This window comes from Jaculus jaculus, chromosome 18 (assembly GCF_020740685.1).
Source record: "Jaculus jaculus isolate mJacJac1 chromosome 18, mJacJac1.mat.Y.cur, whole genome shotgun sequence".
Classification (NCBI taxonomy): Eukaryota; Metazoa; Chordata; class Mammalia; order Rodentia; family Dipodidae; genus Jaculus; species Jaculus jaculus.
In genome coordinates this window covers 27,091,512-27,118,082 of record NC_059119.1, presented here as the reverse complement: position 1 = coordinate 27,118,082, position 26,571 = coordinate 27,091,512, and the positions used below count along the sequence as shown (strand labels likewise).

The 26,571-nt window shown below is 50.3% G+C and overlaps 1 protein-coding gene across 1 annotated transcript; it reads left to right on the top strand.

Annotated features, from left to right (window-relative positions):
• The first annotated feature begins 1,827 nt into the window (after positions 1-1,827).
• Positions 1,828-18,886, top strand: LOC101617412 (annexin A8). Its single transcript, XM_004658028.3, has 12 exons — positions 1,828-1,967; positions 6,800-6,890; positions 7,614-7,708; positions 9,932-10,045; positions 10,911-11,001; positions 11,531-11,610; positions 12,090-12,149; positions 12,851-12,944; positions 13,176-13,271; positions 14,893-14,951; positions 16,394-16,516; positions 17,972-18,886. Exons 1-12 carry the CDS (start codon positions 1,947-1,949, stop codon positions 18,029-18,031), a joined length of 984 nt encoding a protein of 327 aa, XP_004658085.1. The 5' UTR covers positions 1,828-1,946; the 3' UTR covers positions 18,032-18,886.
• The last annotated feature ends 7,685 nt before the right edge of the window (positions 18,887-26,571 follow it).

The window sequence follows — 26,571 nt, the reverse complement described above, 5'->3', positions numbered from 1 at the left end:
GGAACACTGAATCTTCAGTATTCTCTTCTGTTTAGCTCAGTGACATCACATGGCCCTGGTCAGCTGAGCACTCCAAGGAAAGTGGATGGCTTTAGACAGGATGGCGAGCCATGGTCAGGCCTGCCAGGTGTCCCAGTACCCACACCTGAGAGAAGAAAGGCCATCCCTAATATCAGGTAGAGTGAGGGTTCAAGGTGGATAGGTAAGGGGATAGCATATCACTCCAGAGGCCCATGGTGATATGCAGCTGGACTGATGAAATTAGGACAGGATAACTGAGGTCAGAACTCCTTATAAGGGGCTGGCATTTCTGTCTAAACTCAGCCTGGGGCCCTCCCCACTGCCGCTTCTTCAGCAGAGCCATTTCTGTCACTGGCACACCATCTGACCCAAGAAGTATTGGCTCCAGACACCTGCGCATAGAGCCCTGTGTGGTGGACACAACTCCACATTTGCATGCATATGGAGTCTTGGCTCCCAGGCTTTAAGGAGGCAGGGCCTGGAATGGGTACTCCATCAGCCCATGGCGCAGAGATACCCACCTTTGATAGCATCTCACAGCGCCATGGGCTCATCAGATGCCCAGTTTTGCCCATACTGCTCGCCCAAAGCAATAGCTGCCTCCCTCCTGTCTGACCAGCCCAGGGCTGTCCCCATTCACACCAGCCTGTGCCTCCAGCAGGGGCAGGCCAGGGACTCTGTGTGTAGAGCAAAGAGTACTGGATCTGGGGTCAGAAAACCTGAGCATTTCACATCATGGAACAATTTTTATCTGTCACCCGAAAGACTTCATGGAAGAGGAAAAATAAATGTCACCATGGAGCTGTTTTTCATGGAAACTCTAGAAGCAATATAAGAGCCTTTCTACAATGGAAAAATAGTGGTCTCAAAGGCAAGGGGTTCACATTGAAGGGTATGTAGGAGGTAGTGAAGTTCAAGGCTGGTGTAGGGAGAGTTGTGCCAGGGAACATTCTAGAAAGGCAGGGTAAGCAAATTCCACAGAGGCAATAACAAGCCTCTTCTTCCCCACTGGCAGCCAGCCTGTTCAGAGGTCCCAGAGGAGGACAGGCGTCCATGAGGCCTGGTGGACCATGACTGCTTTCACAAAGCGTGTCATTCGGACCAATGATCTAAACACTGGGGCTCTGCTTTCTCATCTAGCCCACGGGTGCTTCCTGGAGCTGTGACAAAGATATAGGGACAGGGTACAGAGTGAACAAAAAGACATCCAGGGCTGGAGAGGTGGCTTAGTGGCTAAGGCATTTGCCTGCAAAGCCAAAGGACTCAGGTTCAATTCCCCAGGACCCACATAAGCCAGATGCACAAGGGGACGTGTGCATCTGGAGTTCATTTGCAGTGGCTGGAGGCCCTGGCGCACCCATTCTCTCTCTGTCTGTCTCTCTTCTCTCTATCTCTGTCTGCTTGCAAGATAAATAAATTACACACACAGGATCCAGATGTCCATTGAATGGGGCTGCTGGTTCCCTGTGGCCTTCTCTGAGCTCGTATTGCCGTTAATTGTGTGGAAACTGTGAAGTTAATGGAAGGGTCAAATGCATGGTTCATTTTTTTTCCTCTATAATTAAGCCTATAAGGAAGTATAGCTGTGTTTACTCAGTCTCCCTTTAAAGGGTGCCTCAGAATTTCCAGTCTGTGTGACAGCCACAGCCCAAACATTCTCAGTGAATGGTGTGATCCCCCAGGCAGTTCTGGGCAGTGCCTGGGTGGGGCCTGGGAGCCACAGAAGGGGCCCAGAGCCAAGCAAAGCCCTGGGGGCGGAAGGGGACGCTGGGTGGGGCCTGGGCCTGCATGTACTACCACACCCACAGTCACAGCCATCTGATCGGATCATTGGCCTGTACAGGAACAGATGTGCCCAGTGGCTGAATAGAGGCCAAGCAGCATTTCTTCATCTTCCTGGGGAAAGCAGCTGTAAGGTGAACAAGATGGCCTGGTGGAAATCTTGGGTAAGTGGGGGGCAAGCAGTAAAGACAGGTCCCAGAAGCATGTTGGGTGATAAGAACTTGTTGCGGGGTGGGGGAGAGGGGTGCAGGGCGAGGAAAAGTAAAGGCTGAACCTGTTCAGTCAGGTCCTGGGTACGTGGTTGAGAAGAAACTGCTCATACCTGAGAAGCACCCAGTGGGGATGAAAGTAGACACTTAAGGAAACACCTTGAACTCAAAAGCTGAGAGACAGGGGAGTGAGAGGGAGATTTTGGAGGGGGTGGGGCACTCAAAGGAGGGGGTCTGTGGTTGAGTGCCATGTGTGAATGTGTGTGGGGCTGACTTTTGGGGAGACCCCCGCAGGTTGTTTCTTGCAGAAGGAGCAGCATAAGCAAGGCACAGAAGGGCGGGGAAGTTGGGTTTTGGAGGGAACCAGCTTGGTGTGGCTTAAGTGCTCTGGGGGCGCTGGAGATACCCCCGGAGAAGCAGCCAAGGCAGGGTCCTGCGGGACGCGCTAAGGCGCTGGGGTTTCACCTTGAGAGCAGCAAGAAGCCGTTGAAGGACCTGGGGCTACCCAGCACTCCACGTGAGCACGCCGCTGTGTGTGTGGGGGGGTTCCTCAGTGCCCATAACTGAGGGTATTGGAGGCTGGACTGGCAGCAGGAATCACTAGCACTTATTAAGAGTTGACAGGGGCAGCAGATGGACGAATGATTTAGCAGTTAAGGCGTTTGCCTGCAAAGCCAAAGGACCCAGGTTCGATTCCCCAGGACCCATGTTAGCCAGATGCACAGGGGGGTGCAAGCGTCTGGAGTTCGTTTGCAGTGGCTGGAGGCCCTGACACACCCATTCTCTTCCCCCCCACCACCCTCTTTCTCTATCAAATAAATTAAAGTTAAAAAGAAAAAGAGTTGGGGCTGGAGAGATGGCTTAGCGGTTAAGTGCTTGCCTATGAAGCCTAAGGACCCCGGTTCGAGGCTCGGTTCCCCAGGTCCCACGTTAGCCAGATGCACAAGGGGGCGCATGCGTCTGGAGTTCATTTACAGAGGCTGGAAGTCCTGGCGTGCCCATTCTCTCTCTCTCCCTCTATCTGTCTTTCTCTCTGTGTCTGTCACTCTCAAATAAATAAATAAATAATTTAAAAAAAAAAGAGTTGACAGGGGAATAATCAGCAAGAGGGTCTCGCCCACCCCATGACCAGGGCTGGCAATGCCCACTGCAGTCTGCAGATGTACTGACAGCATCTCGGGTCTTTCTTTCCCGGTTTAAGTCTGAGACCATTTTTGTCTCCAGAGACTCAAAACACAGGAAACAAGAGAGCAAACCTCCCGGGCAGCCAAAGGCTACGTGCTCTGCGCAGCTCCCTTATCCCCTCACAGGCAGCCCCGGGCATAGATTAGCTGCTGCGTTCTGAGAAGAAGAAGATGAGGCTCAGGGACATTAAGTGTCTTGCTCGAGTTCCTGAGACAGCAAGCGTGAGAAAGACAGAGAGAGAGCACCTGCAAGCTCCTAAGCCATCCCTTGGACTCTCGGTAGACCCTAGTGGAGGACCTGAGCTTAGCCAGCTGCATAAAATGATGTTTGTCACCATGTTGCCACCCAGGGAGGAGCTTTCAGGTACAGAAGTGCCGGGCTCCAGACAAGGGGGACGGACAGGCTGCCCAGGGCTTAATGGGGCTGTCCTGAAGCCAGGACTGTGCAAAGGGCTGTGGTCACCTCCATAGTCATGCCTTGTGCAGGTGTGTTTGGTGCGGAGACCCCAGTGCTGGACAGTTTCCAAAGTCAGGTGCTGGCCAAGGCAGCCTGGTTCTGGCCTTGCACTCAGGGAGGCTGAGCTAAAAGCCATCCTGATAGGGCCCTGGTCAGACTGGCAGGATGGCGATGGTACTCACAGGGCCCTCGGTGTTGGGATATTGCCATAGATACTTCTCAGTCATCATCTCACTGGAGCCTCAAAGCAAGTCTATCAGGCAGATACCAGGGGTTTTACACGCAGGTGAGGAAACTGAAGCACAGGCGTGCTAGGCGGATGTTGAGACTCTAACACTTGGAAAGATGCAAACGCTGCCGGCTGGGTCCTCCAGGACCCAGGGGAGAGCTGGCTTGGGGCAGCAAGGCCACGGATAGGCCGTCTGTGTCTGGTTGGGCTGCCAGTGAGGACCTGATGAAGCTGGACCAGGAATAGGACAGAAGGGGGACTTTGCAATATGTCCCCCTGTCTTCAGGGTCCCTTTTGCTCCTCTTGGAGAGACATCTCTGTTGTCAGACTTATGGGATAGCCCCGTGATGGGGTGAGGTGATATGTGAAAGCTCCTTTGTGCCCATCAGGGAAGGTGCTGTTGACATAATGCTGAGGCTGCCTGAGTCACCTTTCCTGTGGGAAGCTGTCTATTTGGCCTCATCTCAGGCAGACCTGCGGGGGATGGGTTAGAGCCCTCGGTAGATCCAACCTCTGACTCCCAGAATATGACCCTGTTTTTCTAAAAGTATTAACTTGGGAAATAAAATAGGCTTATCAATACGCCGACATCCAGGGAGCTACTAAGAAATACTGGTCCCCAGGTGAGTGTGATGCTCATACCTGTTGAATGGACCGCTGGCGTAGGGATAGGGAGCGAGAGCTAAGATATCCACCCCCCGCCCCGCCCAACTCTCAGAGGATCAGCCAGCCTATGGGTGAGGCGCTCCTCAGTGAAGCGTCCCAAGAAAACCCAGTGTCTGGGAGAGACTGAGTCATCAAGGGAGCGGGGGCAGTGGACAAAGTTCAGCTTCTGAGTCAGGCCATGGAAAAGGGGCCAGAGCTACCACCAAGCCCGCCTCGCCTGCGAACCAGCGCATTAACACTCACCCAGTGGGACTGTGGGGAAGACCGTGAGTGGAGCATCCGGTCAAGGCACCCAAAGGAAGGATTCATTGTCGACTAGTCACGGCAGCACCTAACTCCACCAGCAGGGAATGTGCCCATGCACACAGATGGGCAGCATCGGGGACTATGCTGGCCCTCTGGAGGAAATTTCCCCAAGGAACTTTCCAACAGTTTCTGTCGTGAAATATGATACAAAGAAATGAGACAGGAAAGCGGGCGTGGGGGCGCACGCCTTTAATCTCAGCGCTTGTGAGGCTGAGGTAGGAGGATCGCTGTGAGCTTGAGGCCAGCCTGCGACTAGCGAGTGAATTCCAGGTCAGCCTGGGCTACAGTGAGACCCTACCTCAAAAAAAAAAAAAAAAAAAAAAAAAGAAAAGAAAAAAAGAAAAGAAGAAGAAGAAAAGAAATGGGCAAAAAAAAATCTACCACCACACATTTGAACTTCAAGTTAAGTATATGGAAAGATACTCTATTTTTTTTTATTTTTTTCTCAAAATAAGTATCAAAGATGGGAATCTGTGCAGGATCCAATATTTTCAGGACCTAATCCAGATATTGGATGAAAGGGCAGATGAAAAAATCAATAGATGGAGAAAAGAAAAGAAATGGGAATGGAAGGAGGGGGAGAAGAGGAAGATAGATGAATGGCTGGATAGATGGATGGATGGATCTGCAGGTGTTTGAAAGAAATAAAAGAAGAGAAGGAAAAAAGGAAAGAGCCAAGGAAGAAAAGGTAGCCAGGTGTAAGTATTGGCTAGCTGCGTGGAGAGGTGGAGAAGGAATGAAAATATGAATGTGCCGGGCGTGGTGGTGCACACCTTTAATCCCAGCCCTCGGGAGGCAGAGGTAGGAGGATCACCGTGAGTTTGAGGCCACCCTGAGACTACATAGTGAATTCCAGGTCAGCCTGGGCTCGAGTGAGACCCTACTTCAAAAAACAAAAAAACAAAATGCATGACTGTGTAGGTAGATGGGAATGCAGATGGATAGATGGTAGGAGATGAAACACAGATGAGTAGGAGCTGGAGAGATGGCTTAGAAGTTAAGGCAAAGCCAAAGGACCCAGGTTCAATTCTCCAGGACCCACGTAAGCCAGAAGCACATGATGGCGCATGTCTGGAGTTCATTCGTGTACCCATTCTCTCTCTCTCTCTCCTCTCTCCCCCTCTTCCTCTCTCTCTCAAGTAAATAAATAAATAAAAATAAAATATTTTTTAAAAAAAGAAAGCAGATGAGTGGGTGGGGGCACTGGGAAGCTGGTGAACCGGTATATGGACAATCACACTGGACGTGATGAAGGAAGGGCGCAAATCTCCCTCATATCTCCAAATCCCTTCCACTCTTTACTTCTCTTCCCTTCCAACACGTACCTCAGAGGGGCCATCCATCTTCTGCTTCTGAGAAATTACCCGGAACCCACATCTAAGCAGCCTTTGTGCATGCTCTGGGCTGAAGGCTTGTAAAACAAGGGCCCAGGTACTTCTGTTCTCGCCTTTATTTCACAATCCACCTAGCATCTGCCGTGTTTTCTAACCTCTGATCTGCATGACCCTGTGGTTTCGCAAACCCCTGGAGCTCATCCATATGCTCAGCTGGGTTCCTGGCTCTCGGAATTCTTGTAAATACCCACACCTCACCTCCAGAGTGGCTGTGCTGAGCCTAAACATTTCACTGGAACCACACAACATGTCCAGCTGCCTGCTCTCAAGACAGCCACTCAGCTCCAGGTAGTTATTCCTTGTGTACACATTTCCACCCACTGTGTGACTGGTCTGGTCTGCTGTCTACTCTCAGAAGTACAGGTGGCTTCTCCTTGCAAGCTCTGGTCCCAGATGCTCGGACCTGTAGGCCAAGGACTCAGCCACTGGCCTGCAACACTCAAGCTAGTTTTAGTGTCCAGGGCAGGTGTTTCTCCTGCTGGGCAGGTAGACTGGAGGCTGCCTCACCCTCTTTGCCCTTCCTGAGCTGAGCAGACCCGGCTCTCTTGCAGGTTGAGCAGGAGGGTGTCACCGTGAAGGGCAGCTCGCACTTCAACCCAGACCCTGACGCAGAGACCCTCTACAAGGCCATGAAGGGGATTGGTGAGTAGCTGTCATAGCCTTGCCACTGGGCTCCCACATAACCCAGGAAGCAGATGCCAAGGATGAGGGGTATACCCATCTTATTCGGAGACAGTGACTCCATGACGCAGAGAATCACCGGCCCTAGGATGGGTAGACTGGCTGTAAGAACTGTGGGCCCACTGTGTCCCTGTCAATCCAGGACACGACGGTGCTGGCACAGGGCCTGGTACAGGCCCAAGGATGGCAGTTCAGGGGGGCTGCAGTAGAACTTGGCAGACATCAGCCGCATGGGTTCTAGAGCTTGTGCCTTGCCCCAGGCTGGCCGGCCCACTTCCTGGGAGAGCTCCGCCGTGATCTCTACTTCCCGCATGAGCAAATGGAGCTTCCGAGAGATGAGCCCACCAGTCTAAGGCCACGGGCACCCTGAGCGGCTGGGCAGGGTGTCAGGCCTACTGGTCTGGATGCTTAGTTATGTGACCAACACCGAGGAGCCCCTGGGTCCTCAGATTCCATGGTAGGAGGCCACACCTGGGCCACACTCCAACACTGTATAGGTGGGAGGTAGGGAATAAAGAGGTGAGTTTTCTAAGTATCTTGCATACCCCCGAAAAATCATCCAGGCATGTGAAGCTTGCCAAGTTGCCACCACGTGGCCGCCCTCTGCCCTCTCCAGCCCTCTCGGATGCCCCTGGAGGTAGAGAGGCGGCTCTCACACTGTGCACCCCCCCACACACCCCACAGGGACCAACGAGCAGGCCATCACCGACGTTCTCACTAAGAGAAGCAACGCGCAGAGGCAGCAGATCGCCAAGTCCTTCAAGGCCCAGTTCGGCAAGGTAAGCAGGGCTGGGTGGGAGCTGCAGACTGCATCATCCCATCCCGGAGGGAAGCATGTGTGCAGGGGGCATGACCCTAGAACAATTATTTGCAATTCATCTGAAAGGCCAGTGTCATTGGCTTCAGTGTTTTATCGCACAGACCTAGTTACAGCTTCTGCCTGGTGATGGCCTTGTGCAGTCTGGCCTCACTTCTGCTTTCTCAGCACTCTTTTTCTCTCTCTCTGTCTCTCTATCTCTATCTCTATCTCTCTTTGTCTCTCACTGCAGTCTTCACAGTGGCCCCCTGGGGCTCCATCCTGTGCTCTGCCTCTGGCTTTGTTTGCCCAGCAACCTAAGCTGACCTCCCTCTTCCCCATACCCCAGCAATGCAGGCCAGGCTCTCTCTGTTCCATGGCAGAGGCACACACTTCTCATGTGGAGCCACTTGCATTCACTTCATCCTTTTTTCCCCACCAGGGACTGTATGAGCACTCCAGCCCCTAGGACCGAGCCAGGCATTGGAGGCACAAGTGAATGCAAGAAGTGCGGGCGTAGCCAAGGGTACCTGGAAGTCTGCCTTAGCTCTAACCACTAGTTTGGAGACTTATACAAAGAAAGATTGGGGATGAAATTCAAGTATTCCAGTGTAGAAACCAATGTGTATTTTTTAAAAAAAAATTTGTTTATTTTTATTTATTTATTTGAGAGCGACAGAGAGAGAGAGAGGGAGAGAAAGAGAGAGAGAGAGAATGGGCGTGTCAGGACCCCCAGCCACTGCAAACGAACTCCAGACATGTGTGCCCCTTGTGCATCTGGCTAATGTGGGTCCTGGGGAATTGAGCCTCGAACCTGGGTCCTTAGGCTTCACAGACAAGTGCTTAACTGCTAAGCCATCTCTCCAGCCCACAATGTGTATTTTTAAAATATATTTTATTTTTATAGCTTATTTATGTGTGTGAGAGAGAATGAATGGACGTGCCAGGACCTCCAACTGCTGCAAACAAACTCCAGACACATGAGCCCACCTTGTGTATCTGGCTTATGTGCATCCTGGGTCTTTTGGCTTTGCAGGCAAGCGCCTCAACCGCTGAGCCATCTCTCTAGCCCCCAACATTCACTTAAAACCCCTCTCTTTTAATCCTCAGAGCTATGCATTATTTTCTGTGTTTAACATTAAAGAGGCTGAGTAAGATCCCCAAAGTCCCAGAGCCGATAAGCAGCAAGGTTGGTATTGAAATAGATATCTGGCCAGCCCTGTGCACATTAGCTGGGTGTGGCCTGGTGGCTTCTTGTAATGATATCTGACTTTAGATAGACACATATCTGAGACAGAATTGTTACTGAAGAGCCCAAACCAAAGTAATGCCATGACAGACTTTGAATATATTAATAGGCCTAAATTTCTGTTTCCCTGCAGGGCCCAAATTACTGACACAGCACTTTGCAGTTACTGGGACTAACAACCACAAACGGCTCAGTACCCAAAATAATCCCTATAACAGTCCAATCAAAAAGGACCAAGTAGATGTTATACATTCCTGTGGCTCTTGTGACCACAGATAAACTTGCTTAAAGTCCCTCAGCTACTATGTAACCAATCAGCTTGCAACATGTATACACTTGCTAAATGTCAACCAATCACGTAACTGCTATGTTGGAAATCCCCCTTTTCTTTGTTTGAACCTAATGAAAGCTCCTCCCAGACGTCATTCGGGGCTCTCAGATGGACCCACTGCCTTGGTAAAGTCTGGAGCCCAAGCTTAACCCCAAAATAAAGCTCTTTGCTGTTGCCTATGTGCCCAGCTCTCTTGGTGGTCTTTAGGGACTCCATGATCTGGGCATAACAGTTACTTCCTTTCCTCCTTTCTTCCCTCCTTCCTTCTCTTTCTTTTTTCCCTTCCTTCATTGAAGCACTTAATGGTGAGGTAAGTACCACTCTACCACCATCAGCGCTTGTAGTAAGCCATGGAGTTTTTAATCTTTGGTGAGCTGGGCACGTGTTCCTCGTTTGCCTGCTGAGTTGCCACCCGGGTCTCTCTGCATCACCCCATAAGCAGGAAATCCGGTATTCCTATCTCACAGAGCTGATGCTTGAAGAGGCTGGCTGAAGAGGCCACAGCCAGCACATGACAGAGTCTATATGGGAAGGAAGACAGCCTGTGGGCCCAGTCACCACCTTGCTGCCTGTACCAGTGGACCTGGATGACAGGACATCTTAACTTTCCTTGTGCCTTGCCTCAGGACCTCATCGAGACCTTGAAGTCAGAACTGAGTGGCAAGTTTGAGAGACTCATTGTGGCCCTCATGTACCCACCATACAGATACGAGGCCAAGGAGCTGCACGATGCCATGAAGGTACTCCAGTTATTTAGAATGGCCGACCCAGGGAGCTTGGTGGGTGTTGCAGTCAGGTTCGCATTGCTGGAAAAAAAAAATCACCCAACCAAGAGCAGCTTTGGGGGGGAAAAAAAAAAGGATTTATTTTGGCTTACAGACTTGAAGGGAAGCTCCATGATGGCAGGGGAAAACGATGGCATGAGCAGAGGGTGGGCATCACCCCCTGGCCAACATCAGTTGGACAATAGCAACAGGAGAGTGTGCCAGACACTGGCAAGGGGACAGTGGCTATAATACCCATAAGATCACGTCTCCCCAATACAACTACCTCCAGGAGGCATTAATTTCCAATTGCTATCAGCTAGGGAACCCAGCATCCAGAACACCTAAGTTTATAGGGAACACCTGAATCCAACCACCACAGTGAACTGGGCATTATGAAAGCCCAGATCAATACTTCTCCGAATAGGGTTAGATGGGGTGCGCCGTGGAATCGGAAGCCCACCTCTGCACTCCCGGGCATTGTCCCTTTTGCCTACACAGATTAGGAGATAGTGGGACCCAGTAGCAAAGATCATTCAGAAAAAGGGTTTGTACCAGGCACTTCCCATCTAGAGTCTCCAGTCTCACCTTGTGCACGAGCGTGGCTTATTGTCCCCGTTCACAGATGAAGATGCTGGCCAGGTAGAGCTGCCTATAGGAGACCACCTGGTGAAGGAGGGAGAGCTGAGAAAGCTGGACCTCGGTCTGTGTCACTAAGGACACAAGTGAGGCTTCCCGTCCCCAGTTAGAGGGGGCACTTAGTGAGGCTGGAGACGACGGTGCAGACAGAGCTCAAGACCACCAGCAGAACACTTTAGCACATGAAGGTTTCTCTTCCCAGGGCTTGGGGACCAAAGAAGGGGTCATCATTGAGATTCTGGCATCTCGGACCAAGCACCAGCTGCGGGAGATAATGAAGGCATACGAGGAGGGTAAGGGAACTGCCCAGATGGACGGGGTGGGCAGCTGGAAATGGCCCAGTTTGGGGCAGGGAATTAAGATCTAGGAAATCCCCAAGGGAACTGAGCCACATTGGAAAGGACCCTTTGGGATTGGTCATTGTCTAGGGTCCATTATCCTTGGAGCTCCCAAAGTTCAACTCTTGTATACAGTGAACAGCCTTCAAGGCAAGTGAAGGCTAACTGGTCCCTCCAGTTTGCATACCCCATGGAGGGGGGTGTCACACGAAGCCTTTGGCTCTGCTGAATCTGATGATGATAAGGGTCACCAACAAGAAGGTTTTGGTTTGGTTTTCTGGCCCAGTCCATCTCTTTGGAGTCTGAATGACTACCCAATTGACAGATCTCTGCCACTGCAACATGTAGCCATTGTGCCCACAGCCTGGGTCAAGAACTTGTCCTTCTGATAAGGCTTCCATGGGCAGAAGTGTAGGAAGCAGCGCTGGGGAGGGAAGCCGGCTCTGGGTCACTGCTTGTGCCCTTGGCTCTATTTTCCCTGCAGACTACGGATCCAGCCTGGAGGAAGATATCCAAGCAGACACAACTGGCTACCTGGAGCGGATCCTAGTGTGTCTCCTGCAGGTACGCCGGCCCAGGCTGCAGGGTCTTTGTGGCTTAAAGGTCCCCAAAGCTGCCCCCATGGAGTAGCCCTTGAGCAGAGTCTCCAGGTAAGGGCTGAGCCATGGGACCATCCAACAGCCTCGATGTGCTGGGGGTGTTTCCACATGACAGGAGGGTCCTGATCACGGAGCCCACATCTCTCCTGCCTTGGCCAGCTGAGGGCAAGGAAATGGGAGGAAAGCACCCCATCAGGCCCTATGCTTGGCTCTGCCTAGCTTAAACTCACTGTACCCCCAAACCTGATGTGGCAGCCCATCTACTGTTGTTGTACACATGCCCAAAGTGAAGCTCAGACAGGACAGTGGCCTGGTGAAGGTCACATGGCCAAAAAGTAACAACATTGCCCTGCTTCCCCTCTAAGTCCCATTGTCCCCTCAGCCCCCACCCCCGGGTGCTCTGGTTGGCGGCCTGCCTTACAGAGCTATCTCCTCTGAACCTAGGGAAGCAGAGATGATGTCAGCGGCTTTGTGGACCCAGGACTGGCTCTCCAAGATGCACAGGTGAGGCTGAGCCCCAGCCCTGACGTCTGAACCCTGAGGGCTGACCCTGCCCAGGGGAACTTTCTTTGGCATAGGCCCAACCAGCTCAACTCCCTGCAGGCCTCTGTCCCGTAGTGTCTGAGGGAAAGTCAGGCATCAGGGGAAGAAAGCTCTCCTGGCAAGTCCAGCCCACAATCCCGGGGTCACTGGGCCTGGATGCATGCTCTAGCACAGATCTCTTTGTATTCTGTTTGTTGGTGGAGTGCTTACTGCTGGGTGCTCCCAGAGGCCATAGAGGGAGGAACACATTTGCTAAAGTAACATAGGTGCCAGGATAGAATATATATATGGTGGGGGGGGATTGGCACACCAGGGCCTCAGCCACTACAATAGAACACTAGACACGTGTGCCACCTAGTGGTCATGTGCAACCTTGCGCTTGCCTCACCTTTGTGCATCTGGCTTATGTGGGATCTGGGAAATCAGACATGGGTCCTTAGGCTTCGCAGGCAAACACCTTAACCGCTCAGCCATCTCTCCAGCCCAGAAAAGAATTTTGAAGCCAGAGCTGTGGGAGTAAAGGAACTCAGGACTGTGGGTTCCCATGGTAGCCTGGCCAAGTAGACAGAGGCTGACCATCAGCCTAACTCTGGGGCTCTGGAATTCTGCCCCGCCCCTCTTCAGTCTTCTTCACTGTCTTGTTGTGGATGCCCCAATGCCAGGCTCTGTATGCAGCAGGCGAGAAGATTCATGGGACTGACGAGATGAAATTCATCACTATCCTGTGCACGCGCAGTGCCACTCACCTGATGAGAGGTACGGAGTGCCGCAGGCGATGCTGAGGCCCAGGGGCTACCCCAGCCACAGGGCCCCTCCCTTTATGTGGAACATCCACCGTACAGCCTTCCATGTCTTATAGTTGAGAAAGGAGCTAGACCAACCTGGAATCTTCCCCCTCCACCAAGAGGGAGGCAAGGGTGGTGGACTGAGGATATACTGAGGTACAGTCTATATTTGTGTCCCCTAAATGGAGCTCCCTGTCCGCAGTGTTCGAGGAGTATGAGAAAATCGCCAACAAAAGCATTGAGGACAGCATCAAGAGCGAGACCCACGGCTCACTGGAGGAGGCCATGCTCACCGTGGGTAAGAGCTCAGGTTTCAGGATTGGACGCACGCGCATCCACAGGCCTGAGGAGACGACAGCAAGTGACTGAATCCCCATGTTCACCTGCAAGGGACCTTTCTACCCCAGCCCAGTGCTCTCAGCCTGGACCATGTCGATGCCCAGGATCCCAGGACGATTCCACCTTAAGAGTCACCTGTGGCCTGAAGGGCCCATTCTTTGTGTTGCCTATGTGGTTCCCAACGTTGCATGAGGGTGTCACATAGGGTGCGTCCTTCCAGGTGCCCTGCCACCACATTAGTCATTAGTTGAGGCACTGACGTTGGGAAACATGGAGAACCTTTCTCACAGCAGGCCAGACCCACTGAGGATGAACGATTGTGCAGCACATCTTGGGTCCAGAGCTGAATCACAAAGGGAGAGTCATTGCAGAGTAGAGACCTGAGCCCTAGACAGAAGGACTTACCCCCACCATCTCACACACTAAAGCTAATAGCATCGGGGTTCCTAGGCCAAGCACTCACCTCCATCCTAGGCTGCCTCTGTGTGGAGCCCAGCAGCCACTGTACCCTGTCTCTTTTTTTCTAATATTTTTTTGGGTTCATTTTATTTATTTATTTGAGAGTAACAGAGAAAGAGGCAGATAGAGAGAGAGAGAATGGGCACGCCAGGGCCTCCAGCCACTGGAAACGAACTCCAGACTCATGCGCCCCCTTGTGCATCTGGCTAACATGGGTCCTGGGGAATCGAGCCTCGAACCGGGGTCCTTAGGTTTCACAGGCAAGCGCTTAACCGCTAAGCCATCTCTCCAGCCCAACCCCGTCTCTTAGTGTATGTTAACATCGGAGACTTCCAGGCCAGTTCAGACCTAGGCATTCCCCCACCCCGTGCTCCGTCCTAGTCCTCCAAAGTTAGCCCCAAACAACAAAGATCTGCAGGGCCCTGCTCTGCCAGTCCCTTCCTATTCATTTCTCCTTAAAGCTTCTCTCACTGTCATGTCACAGCTGGGTCAGAAGGTTGAGTGGCCAGGTCATACTGCATCCAGGCAAGGTTCACATGCATGCCGACCTCCCTCAAAGTCCATACTCCTTCAGCCTTGGGCTAACATGCCACCTCTCCCAAGCAAGCGCCACCATCCGGGAAACTTAAACCCATGAAATAGCAAGCACACAGCCCCCTCTCTGCATTCGGTGCCCCAGCACCTTAGTCCTCCAGGCGGAATTTCACTTGTCACACTGGAGTTCAGAAGTAAAGTTCCTGCTAACGGGGGGGCTCCAAGGACTACAGTGACCATTCCGGAGCTCCTCTGTGGAGCTGAATGGCTGGATTCTTGAAGGAGCTGCCCCTGAGTGTGACAGCCCAGGGTTGTCCTCAAGTGTTGAGTCCCACAGGTGTCCAGGGGATTTCATATCTCACCCTTTGCCTGTTGGGGCCTTTGGGGAGTGTGCCCAGTGCCCCATGTCCCCTTCTCTGCCCCACCCCACCTGATACGAAAACCTTCATTTTGGAGCTGGGCGGGGCACAAGGATGCCAACATGCCAACGCTTGCACAACCCTTCAGGCCTGCAGCAACACGTAAACAGAGGCGTGTGCAAGGCCACCTACAACCACAGGTGCTAACGGAGCTTTCCTGTTTGCCAGTGAAATGTACCCGGAACCTCCACAGCTACTTTGCAGAGAGACTCTACTACGCCATGAAGGTGAGTGTCACGCCTGCCGCCTCCCTGATGGTCAGCCCTCCCAGATAGCAAGTGCATAGCCCAGGACCTCAGAGCCACCGCAGGCTCCAGCATTAGGACTTCTCCTGTCCTGTCCCCTCAAGCAGCAGAGAGGTTTGCATTCTCAGAGGGGAAGCTAAATGTAGGGACGTCAAGCCACGCTTTCCAAAGGTGAATCTGAGCAGATGCATTCACAGGTGCTCTTTGCGCGGAAGCTCTACCACAGCTCTGTGAGGTCCATGTTGCAATTCCCATCCTGTGAGTGGAGAAACTAAGACTTAGTAGGTTCAAGGCCACTCATGTGCTAAGTAGCAGCGCTTTGCACAGAACTGTACCTCCTTGTGGAGAACAGATTTGCTGCTGGAGGTCCCAAGCTGGCATCACAGGAACCAAAGCACCTTTGGCTCACGGGTAGACACACAGGGCAGATCGCCACATATGACATCTCAGTTTTTCCTATCTGCGTCCACGTGCCAACTTGTTGTCCAAGAGGCTGCCCTGGCCACAAAAACTGATGGCCATGCCGCCCATCAAAAGTGCAATTGTTGATATCTGGAACTGAACTGAAAGACAGACAGTTGTGTTAGTTCTCTGGAACTAAAATCAGTGCCCAGCTTCTCTGGTACATAATTGCCAGCATCACCTGAAGGAAGAGTCACAGTGTCAGCAACCCCCCCACAAGCCCTCTGGCCACATCTGCCCCACAAAGAAGAGACAGCATGAGCTCTCTTTGGCCACGAGGTCCCATCAGACTCAGTATTAGTCAGGGATGAAAGAGAGCCTGAAGATGCTGCTCATGGGCTGGAGAGATGGCTTAGTGGTTAAGGCGCTTGCCTGAAAAGCCTAAGGATCCATATCCAACTCTCCAGATCCCACGTAAACCATACACACGGGTAAGGCAAGCACAAGGTTGTGCATGCCCACTAGGTGGCGCAAGCATCTGGCATTTGATTGCAGTGGCTGAGGTCCTGGAGCACCAATTCTCTCTCTCTCTCTCTCTCTCTCTCACTCTCTCACTCTCTCACTCTCTCACTCTCTCACTCTCTCTCTCATAAAAGAAAAATAAGATTCTGCTCATGAAGTGTCCAGTTAAGTTGTCTTGGATGGCACTGCTGTTCCAAAAGCAAAGCTTCTTGGAGCAGTACTTTCTGTCTAGTATTTGATTCATCAAACGAATGCATAGTGCAGTTTGGGGCATTGGGTTCCTGATAAGGAAAGAACCACAGGCAATGAGTAAGAGGAGACTGAGTGAAGTGAAACCCTGTCACCAAAGCTCCCTTCCCCCACTGAAGCAAACGCTCATTTCTTCACCTCCCTTCCTTCCTCTACAAAGCACCAGAACCCCACCTCATAGGTTTGTCCATCATGACAGAAGTAGAGAGGAAAGGTGACAAGTGAAGGTTGATTTCCACTGTCTTGTCCAGGGAGCAGGGACCCGTGATGGGACACTGATAAGGAACATCGTTTCAAGGAGTGAGATTGACTTAAACCTTATCAAGGGCCAGTTCCAGAAGATGTACGGCAAGACCCTCAGCAGCATGATTATGGTAAGCCACTAATGCCCAACTTTATTGCCAGCCAGAAACACAAGCATTCCTGGGACACCTGGTCCTCTGACTGATGCCACGGGTGTCCAGCCCCTTCCAGTGGGCATCTTGCACCTGCGCTGGGTTCCGGGGAGCACATGCAGGGAACAGGAAGGACAGAAGTGTGCATGGAGCCTGCAGGAGTATGGAAGGAGCACCCAGAGACTAAAGCATGGGGCATAGAGGACAGCGTCTGGCCCAGTTCGCATTTGAGTCATGATTGCCTCTTTGGGAATACACCAAATCCTTGGAGAAGAAACCATATCTGAAGGGGCAATAAGAATAAACAGTTTAGTAGAAATCGAGGCTCCCACTCAGTCTAGATTTTAAGTAGTCTTGGCAATGAATCATTTGGGGAGAATGACAGTTTCTACGAGGGTCTCATTCTAGCCCAGGCTAACCTGGAACTCACTCTGTAGCCCAAGGCTGACCTCAAACTCATGGCAATCCTCCTACCTCAGCCTCCTGAGTGCTGGAATTAAAGGCATCTGGCCTGGAAGTGAACTTTTAATCAGAAGATTCGGATAGGTGCCAGTGGATAGCCAAATTGGATTCCACTTAGTGAAACTCCTAGGGCATTCAAATGCCAGAGTGTTTGGTACAGCACTATAACTTTGAGCCAAAGAGCTTCTCTGGCAATTAATGTAAAATGAAGCCTTGAATATTCTATTGCCAGAAGTCAAATCATTACAAACATATCCTCAAGTCTTCAATGGCTATGAAGTCAAATCATCATCAAAACAAAAGGATAGCCATCTCAATAGAAAAAAAAATAATTTTAAAAATGTACATTTGAAAAAGAAGATGATTAATGGCTTTTCATAAGTAAAAAGAAATTTAGTTTAAAAATCAACAAATTTTCCTAAACTGTAAAAAAAAAAAAAAAGAGAGAGAGAGAGAGACACAGATAATTCCCATGAGATCTAAACTACTGCAAAATCAAACCAGTTCCCACCTTCCTCCTTATCCCCCCCCCCCCCGCCCACCATGGCCTTTCATAAGTCCGTGTCTCTCCCTTCGGTCCGCTGCGCTCAGCCACACCAAAGGAGACCAGTGTGATTCGGCCTTGCCATTAGAAGACTCTTGATTAGGTAGGTAGTCCTGGTAGGATCTTCTGATGGCTAAGAAATGGGGCTCAGCCACTGGACCTGTGGGTACCATATTAATGAGGGACAAATACCACTGGCCTCCTATGTGAGCCAGCAGCTAAGCAGGCGGCTGCCACCCACTCCTCACCTCAGCCCAGCAAGACGCGTCTCATCACCTACAGAGTTTTCCAGACGAGAGAAGAAGCCTCACGACGGTGAGAGGCAGGTCCGTGGGTGCTGACAGCGCCGCCGATCAGGCCTGCTCCTCATGAGCAAGGCCAAGGTCACAAACATCGCCTTCTAACTCTCCGTGCCTCCTCCCCTCCAGAGTGATACCAGCGGCGACTACAAGAATGCCCTGCTGAACCTGGTGGGCAGCGACCCCTGAGGACAGCAAAGAAGGACAGCAGAGGCCAAGAAGCCAGAGCCCGGAAGACCTGCTTCCTCAGCCTTGGCCATGGGTGAGGGTGGGGCGGGAGGGGAAACCGCAGCCAGCTTTTAGTCTTCTATGCTTCCAACCCAGAGGCCGAGGCCAGCCTGGGTCTGTCCTCCCTCCTGCACCTCCACTCATTTCCAGTCCATGCACACCACCAACTCTAGCATACCACTGGCTGGACATAAACACCAGTATAAAGGGGCCGGCAGGAGCTCGGAAGAGGGGGGCAGCATTTCTTTCTCTCTCCATGGATGCTGCCCAGGTATTACTAATCATAAAGTCACCTGGGCACAGGTTACATAGATGCCTTGACACCTACCCCATCTACTGGACCCAGGGTCTCCCAGGAAGACACCAAGGAGCACGGATTTCGAGCACGTATCTTAGCTGATATGTGTTGTTAGCGGCAAACAGTGGGGGGGGGGGAATATTTTTGTTTTCGAGCACACCCCCGTGGGAACTGAGAAAGGAGCATATATCTATGCCAAATGGGATGTCTACAGCATCCGCTCAGCAGCTTCCCTGGCAGACAATTCTCAGACTGTCCTAATGACAGAGCAATTAGATTAGACTACAATCAATGTCCTCGCCCAAGGACACTGTGGCCTAAGAGGCTCAGGCTTGCCTAGTCATTAAACAGAACAGCTGTTCGTTCCTCCCATGGTGAAGCTTGAGTCACAGGAGAGCGCCCGACCCTGCACGTGGCTTTTGTTCTCAGCCAGGAGCCCCTGAGCCTGGAGAAGCTGAGGGAAGTCTTTCTAAATATTTGTTGGGCTTTCAGAATAATAAACATTTGTATTTTCAAAACATGCCTGTAATTTTTTTTAATTATATGTATTTAGTTGCACGAGAGAGGAAGAATGGGCATGCCAGGGCCTTCTATCACAAGATCCAGACTCGTGCACCCCTTTGTGTGTCTGGCCTTATGTGGGTACTGCAGAGTTGAACCCAGGCCAGCAGGCTTTGCAAGGGCCTTTAGCCACTGAGCAATCTCCCTAGGGCCCTGTGTGTAGATTTGTGTGTGTGTGTGTGTGTGTGTGTGTGTGTGTGTGTGTGTGTGTTTCGAGGTAGGGTCTCACTCTAGCTCAGGCTGACCTGGAATTCACTATGTAGTCTCAGGGTGGCCTTGAACTCATGGCGATCCTCCTACCTCTGCCTCCCGAGTGCTGGGATTAAAGGCGTGTGCCACCACGTCCTGCAGACTTTCAATAGTTACCAGAATGAGACAATTTCACTGGCCAGAAACCCAGCTCTGGGGAGCAGTCAACATAATGAGACTTGTGGGCATTTCCCTAAGGGAACATTTGGGGCAAACTCTGTCCACTCTCACCCTGGGACAGCTCTTACAACTGAGAATGGTTTCTTTTTGCCCCCTGATTTGTGACCTAAAATACAGTATCTCAACGTCAAACAGTACGTTAAAGTCGCCTACCCTTATTCCAGCCTGTAGCTTTGCAGGCCAGGACATCCACCCAGGGGTGCTCCTCGCTCTGCTTGTATATTTCAACTATGCTGGGCAGCTCCGAAGATGGGAGCCCATGGCCTCCTGGATGTTCCTGCCTTTTTCCAGTTTGTGTGATCAAGAGCTCTACCTTCAGCAGATCCAAAACCTGCCCCTTTGTGCCCATTTCTCCCCTCTCAACTCTGCTATCCAAGGCCAAGATGTTTTTTGTTTTTTTCTTCAATAACAACATTTCTGTATTGGAAGCAGGTCGACCTATTCCAAGAAGATATCTGCCTAAAGCTAAAACTCTACCAAGTCCTTCCTGGAGCCCAGTTTGGGGCCGTGGCCTCTAGATATGCTCCGGTTTCCAAACTCCAAAGTGTGAGCTCAAGGCTAAGGGGACCCCAAAAAGTGGGCGCTATCAGAAAAAGAGGGGACTTTGAGCTCATACAGGTGAGCTCTGGCTCTGCCCCATGCTGGCTCCGTGACTCTGAGGTTCTGGTTGCTGTGTCAAACATCCGTAGTGTGAAACACCATTTTCCGGTGCCCACAGATTCCGTAGGTCAGGAATTCAGCCTCGGCGTGGCACAGGTGACTTGTCCCCACTCCAGTAAGTCTGGAGATCTCATGAGGATGACTTGAAGGTTGGGGGTGACTATCGTGCAGGTGACTGGGATCACATGGTAACTTCTCCACACCTATGTTGGATGCCTGGGTTGAGTTGGTCTGCACTCAGCTGTCTCCTAGAGCTCTGTAATGTAGATAGCATGGCATGGTGGCTTCACAGGGGAAAAGACCATATTTGGCAGTTCTAGTCACCATGGTCGCCTAATGGACTAGGAAGATGTTTCATGGCCCCTCTGTCCATTGCCAGGCTCAATGAACACATGCTATCTGTTTCCCCAGGTCTAACAATCAAAGACAAGCACACAGACACACCCTCCAACCCATCAATCAAAGGATTGAGAGTCCATCTTTTTTATAATATATTTTATTTATTTGAGAGAAAGCGGTAGAAAGAGAGAGTGAGAGAGAGAGAATGGACATGCCAGGGCCTCCAGCTACCGTAAACAAATTCCAGATGTATGTGCCTCCTTGTGCATCTGGCTTACTTGGGTCCTGGGGAATTGAACTGGGGTCCTTTGGCTTTGCAGAAATGCCTTAACCACTAAGCCATCTTCTCCAGCCCGAGTCCCGTCTTTTGATACAGTGGCACTCATAGCATGCATCGAGCAAGCAACACAGCCCACTCGCAGGGCAGCCTGCTATCTGCAAGGCTGGCATGAGCTCTAGAGGTCCCCAGGGTCAGGCTCGGTTGTAGGATCGTCCATGAGACCCAGGGGAAGCTGTGAGGCTGGAGAGTCACTGGTAGCTACATACCAATGTGTGTTAGTCTGCTAAAACCACCAGAACAAAATGCCATGAATAGTTGAATCTTGTGAACAAGACTCACCCTTTCCTCGTAGCTTGGAATGTTGGAAAATCCAAACGCAAGGTGTGGCCTGGTGCAGGCTGTCTTCCCAGCTTGCAGACCCTCCAACGTGCTCTTACATGACTTGTCCTCCATGCCTGACCCCCAGAGGGAAAGAGCCCTCTCTTGTCTTTCTCTTTTCTATGTCACTAATCCCATCATGAGTACCACCCCTGCCCAGACGTCATCTAATCCTAACTGCTTTCCAAAAGCCTCAAATACCATCCCACTACAGGGCTGGGGACTACAGTCTCAAGCACTCAAGCCATAATGCCAAAGGGTTGTAGAGTTTTCCAGCCACCTCTAACAGCCATGGCTGGCTATGTCACCTGGACCTCCTGGGTGATGGTGCTTGAACTCCTTCCTGCCTCATTCATTCATTCCCTCTTTCTTTCTTTCTTTCTTTCTTTCTTTCTTTCCTTCTTTCTGTCTTTCTTTCTGTCTTTCTTTCTTCCAATTGCTGAAGTCCTTTGCTGTACCCAACTTCCTTTCGAGGCTGAGTCACAATGTAACCATAGCTGCTTTCTGCCACTGTGGTTTAGGAAGACCTACGACTCCGTCACCCTGTAATCCTACGCCCACTGCCAGCTCACCAGGAGCAGGATTCATTCAGCCCACCCTCCCCAACCCCAAGAAAGATTTCATGTGACCAAATAGGAACCTCAAGAAAAGTTATGGTCGCCCCAGGAGCCAGCACCACCGCCACCACGTCTGCACCCAGCAGTGACTGGTGGAGCAGCTCAAGGTGGAGGCCTGGAGGCCGGCGTGGCCAGGATCAAGGTCTCACAGGCCATTGCTGAGCTTCAACAGGACGGGAGCCCAGAACTATGGGGAAGAAGTTCACTGAAGAATGCTTTTAAGCACCAAGTGATGAATGAATGCCACCAGGTCTCAAGTCAACAGCTTTCTGTAGCCAAACGACTTAGGTATTTCAGACCCTCTCTGACCTGGTCCTATAGGCAAAATTCTACACAAATTAATGATGTTTCTACTCAAATAAGGAAGGCAAGTAAAAGAGTAGGGTTTTTAAATAATGAATGGCTCAGTTCTTTTGCTGACGTACTTAGTGAGACAAACTAAAGCCTTGCCACAAAATGTACTAAAATGCATCTCTTTCTTAAGTGAAATGTTGTGTGTGGCTCTATGTGCAATATCATGTATGTTCTATATGTTGGATGTTTTGCGTTTTAGGAAGGAAACATTTTTGCTGAAATAATTGAGTATCTGTAATTTGTTCTGAAGAGTTTTGTATTCTAAGAAAATTTGTTCCTAGGAATTTAGAATTACTAAATGAAGAGAACAAAGTATTAAATTGTGGAAGGAGAACAGGCTTTACTAATCCAGTGATCTATGGGTTTTCTAAATGAGAAGACTCTCATTTCTGAATGAGAAAAAAAAAAATTAATACTAAACTTAGAAGATGTTTCTGATACAGACTTGTTTGAAAGGATAATGTTATATGTTGGGGTGCCCCATCTTATATATGATGCAAATTGATCTCTTTTTTTGAAGTTTCTTTATAGTTTTGTTGGTACCTTTAATGTCCTTAAAATATTTTTCATGTCCTTAAAAAAGGTTTAAAATGTGACCTGTACACAGAACACTGCAAATGATTCCGCCTAGGGCTGGAGAGATGGCTTAGTGGTTAAGGAATTTGCCTGCAAAGCCTAAGGACACATGTTCGATTCTCCAGGACCCACGTAAGCCAGATACACCAGGTGGCACATGCAGCTGGAATTCGTTTGGAGTGGCTGGAGGCCCTGGCGCACCCCTTCTCTCTCTGTGTCTCTACTCTCTATTTCTCTCTGCTTGAAAATAAGGATTAAAATAAAAATAAATTACAGCCTAAGAGTTCTTCATGTCCCAAGTGTTTTACTTGGATGATGTGCCATTGACTGAATTTGGGATACTTTTAGAATGATGTGTTATGTTTGTGAAGGGAATCTTTGAAGAGCTTGAAAATAAAAGTTTTGCCTAATTAAAAAAGAAAGAAAGAAAAATTATGGTCAAGGAGATGGCCAAGGAATGTCATGTCCAATTTTGTACCCAACAGAAGAATGCTTTAGGAGAACCATGAAACTATTCATCACTCTCCACCGAACAGAATAGATAGTACTTAGCGTCCCTTAGAGGAGGACACCAGGGCAGGACAGGAACAGGAGGCCCCTCAGACTAGAGAAGACATCTTTTAGTGCAATGGAGATAAGGAGACATGAAGGAGTCATGCTGCTTCCCTGTGTGATGGTCCCACTGAATGTTCCCAGGTGACTCTTGTGGTCTCTGGGGAAGGAAACCTGACTGGGACACCAGGAGCATCCTCAGCCACCTTTGGGGACACTTCTGATCTTACAACCACATTCCAAATTTTGCAAATTTCTGTGTGGGATTCTTTTTTGCACATCTATATTTCAAAGATAATTTAGGAGCTGCTGCATAATGCAATCTCAGAAAAGGAGAAAAATAAACGAGTTGTGACAGGAATTACCTGCTTGGCCAAACTTTAGTCAGGCTCATGAAGCTTCTCTGGGGTTCATCTGTGTACTTCCTTATAAAGCCCATTTAGAGCAACAACCCTGTGATTTCAGTTCAGCAAGAACTGCCCTTCTCTCTCCCATCACTCCCAGTCGACTTCTGACCACCCTGGCCTGGCCTGACAGCTCCCCTTGGTAATTGTCCTCTGACCCTGACCCTGCTCCTTGGTTCTGAGTCCCCTTTGTTTGTGCTGTGTCTGGAATTGAGTATAATCTATGTGAGATCTCTTCTCCTTTGAGGCAAGCCCTGAGTAGAAATCTGCTTTTAACTATTTTAGCGTCTGTCCAGCTCTAATTCCTTTATGGTCACAGGTATCCTCTGCTCGTGGCTTTGCCATGGCTCTGCAATGAAGATGGTTTGTCTGTCATCAAGTTGTTGCTCCTATGCTCTTCACAGGAGATTGTGTACACACTCTCTCACTTTCTCTCTCCGTGTGTGTGTGTGTGTGTGTGTGTGTGTGTGTGTGCATTTCAGCATGTGACTTCCTCAGAACTGGATTTGTTTTCTTCCATATCAGCATCATCTGGGAGACAAGGGATAAAACAGGTCCCAGAAGACTGAGTTTTAGATTTGTCTGGCATGGATGATGGAACACCGTTTTCTTCCTGCACAATTCTGTGAGCTTTCCCATAGCCTCTCAGGATTTCTTTTTTCTCCTGCTTAAGCTGTCTTGTGAGCAATTCTGTTATAGAGATTTACTTCCCCAAGAACTTCTTGTTCAGAAAAGCTATGAGTGCACTGAAGGCAGGAATTCTTAGTTTTGAATATTCAGTGTCTATATTAGTTACTTCTCTCGTCACTGGAACCACACATGTGGGAAGGAGAAATGGTTTATTTTGACTCATGGTTTCAGAGGGTTCAGAAGTCCATGACTGTTTGACCCCATGTGCTTGAGCAGGACATGGTGGTGGAAACATTTGGCAGAAAGTTTTCTTGCATCATAGCAGTCAGGAAGCAGAGAGAGAGAAGAAGATATTGGTTTGCCTCCTCCAAGTACCTCCCAAAATAGCCACTAACTGAGATCCAGGCACTGAACGCGAGCCCATGGGGGACTGAAATCTGCTGTTTAACACATAACAGACTTTCAGAGAACATGTGTGAATAACCAAAAAGAAACAAAGTGCAGAACGTAGGACACAAAATTCTGTAAGGCGATGAGCCTACATCAATACCCTATGGTCTCTGATTCTGAGAAGCCCCCAAGGATCCCTTGTGTTCCCTCATGGAAGGAATCCCTCACCAAGCCTAGTAACAATTCTGAGATAGATCTAAGGGGAGAAGGTGGCTGTTCTCAACTCTTTGGACACCCAGCTGACCCCAGACCCTGTTCTGGAGTCCCCCATCACTATAAGAAACAAACCAGCAGCATTTTTCCCTTCGGAGTCCCTTGGTAAGAATTTGCCACTCCAGGCAGCCAGTCCAGTAAGACTGAAAGGCATTGGCCAGAACATGCACTCAGCACTGGTTCATGCTTGGGGTAGGATAGGACTGGAATGCCGGGCTTGGCCTATCTTGTGATTATTATGCTCCAGGGAAGACATGCCTTCCTAGGAGTTGAATACTTAGGCAAAATTGAGATCCTTTGAGCAAGGGATAATGAGGAAGAATGAATGTTTTTGGCGAGAAACTCATCTTTTCTCCATCATTAATCATTTTACCTGTCACCAGGTTGGGACTAGCAAGGTAAGGTGTCATAAGGAAGGAACGGTTCTGAGGGCTGACTCACGGCTTATCGGGCACACAGAACAGACAAGAACATTCCAGGAAGAAGACGGACTGCAAAACAGCGGAAGGGATCTGGTCTGTACCAGACACGCTTGAGGAATGGTATGCTTCATGGCCACAGAGTGAAAGAGCCAAAGATATAAAGACATCAGTAGGACATCAGGGAGGGCTCATGCTAAGGACTTGGAAGTGGATTCTCAAGGATAAAGGGAAGCTTTCTCAGGAGATGGGCAGGGGAGCCTCCTAGCTGGGCTTTAGTGAGATTTCTGGCTGCGTCATGGAGGAGCCCTGGAGCCTCTGCCAAACTCTGACATTAAGCTCAACCAGTTTCCCCAGCCTCCCAGTCTAGCATTCTGTGATCCTGAGTTAACTCGCCCAGAGGAACCTGGCATTGGCCACCTTCCATTCTCATCACAGGAAGACTCTATAAATGTCCGATGGTGACCCACATCACTACACCTCTGTCCCCTTAGTAAGGAGCAGACACTAATGTCCTCAGCTCCTACCAAGACATGAAATTCCTCTGTGAGCCACAGGCCTGAGCTCCAGGCACTTCCATAGCCCAAAATGTCGGTCTCCCAGCTGTCTGATGATAGTGGGTCAAGGTGGGCCCAATGCCCCAGTGGCATGTTTGCCTTTGCCCACCCGCCTTACCTGTCTTTGGGGCTGATCCTTCAGCTATGTTCTGATGAAATTCCAAGGCCTCCAGTTTTCTCCTTCTCTATGATATTCTATGAGCTACACTCCAGTCAGTATCACTCAGACATGAATCCTCAGAATCATACTCAGCATTGACTGGCAACGGTCCACTTAACTCTGCCTGTGCCGGTCAATAATTCCCTAGGGTTACTGTAGCCACTTCTTCCTCTCCCAGACTCAGTAACCTATGTTCCGAGAGTGCTTTGCTGGTGGAGTGAATAGTATGGCTGTAAGTGAGCTGTGACTTCCCCATAAGTACTCCTGGCTCTTTGGCTCATAGCTTTCCTCACCCCAACCTTTTCCCTACCCAAAGTCACTAAATGTTGGTCCTATGAAGTCAACCAGAGGGCCCTTTGCTATCTTGAAGTCACTCACCATCTTACCTCCACAGGTGACTGCACCTGAATGAAAGCCTCCCTTTATCCCCGCTGCTACCCTTGCAAGGGCAGTCCGAGTCCAGTGCGGCATCCCTGCGCAGAATGGCACCAAGTAGGCCTGGAAATCTGCTCTTGCAGTGCCCTCTAGTGGCTGGCAGTGACCAGGCGAAAGGCTAAGTGGCATTGTATCTGACTCCCACTGACTCAGCCAGGGAAGGCTGAGGGGCTGTGGAGGGAGAACCCA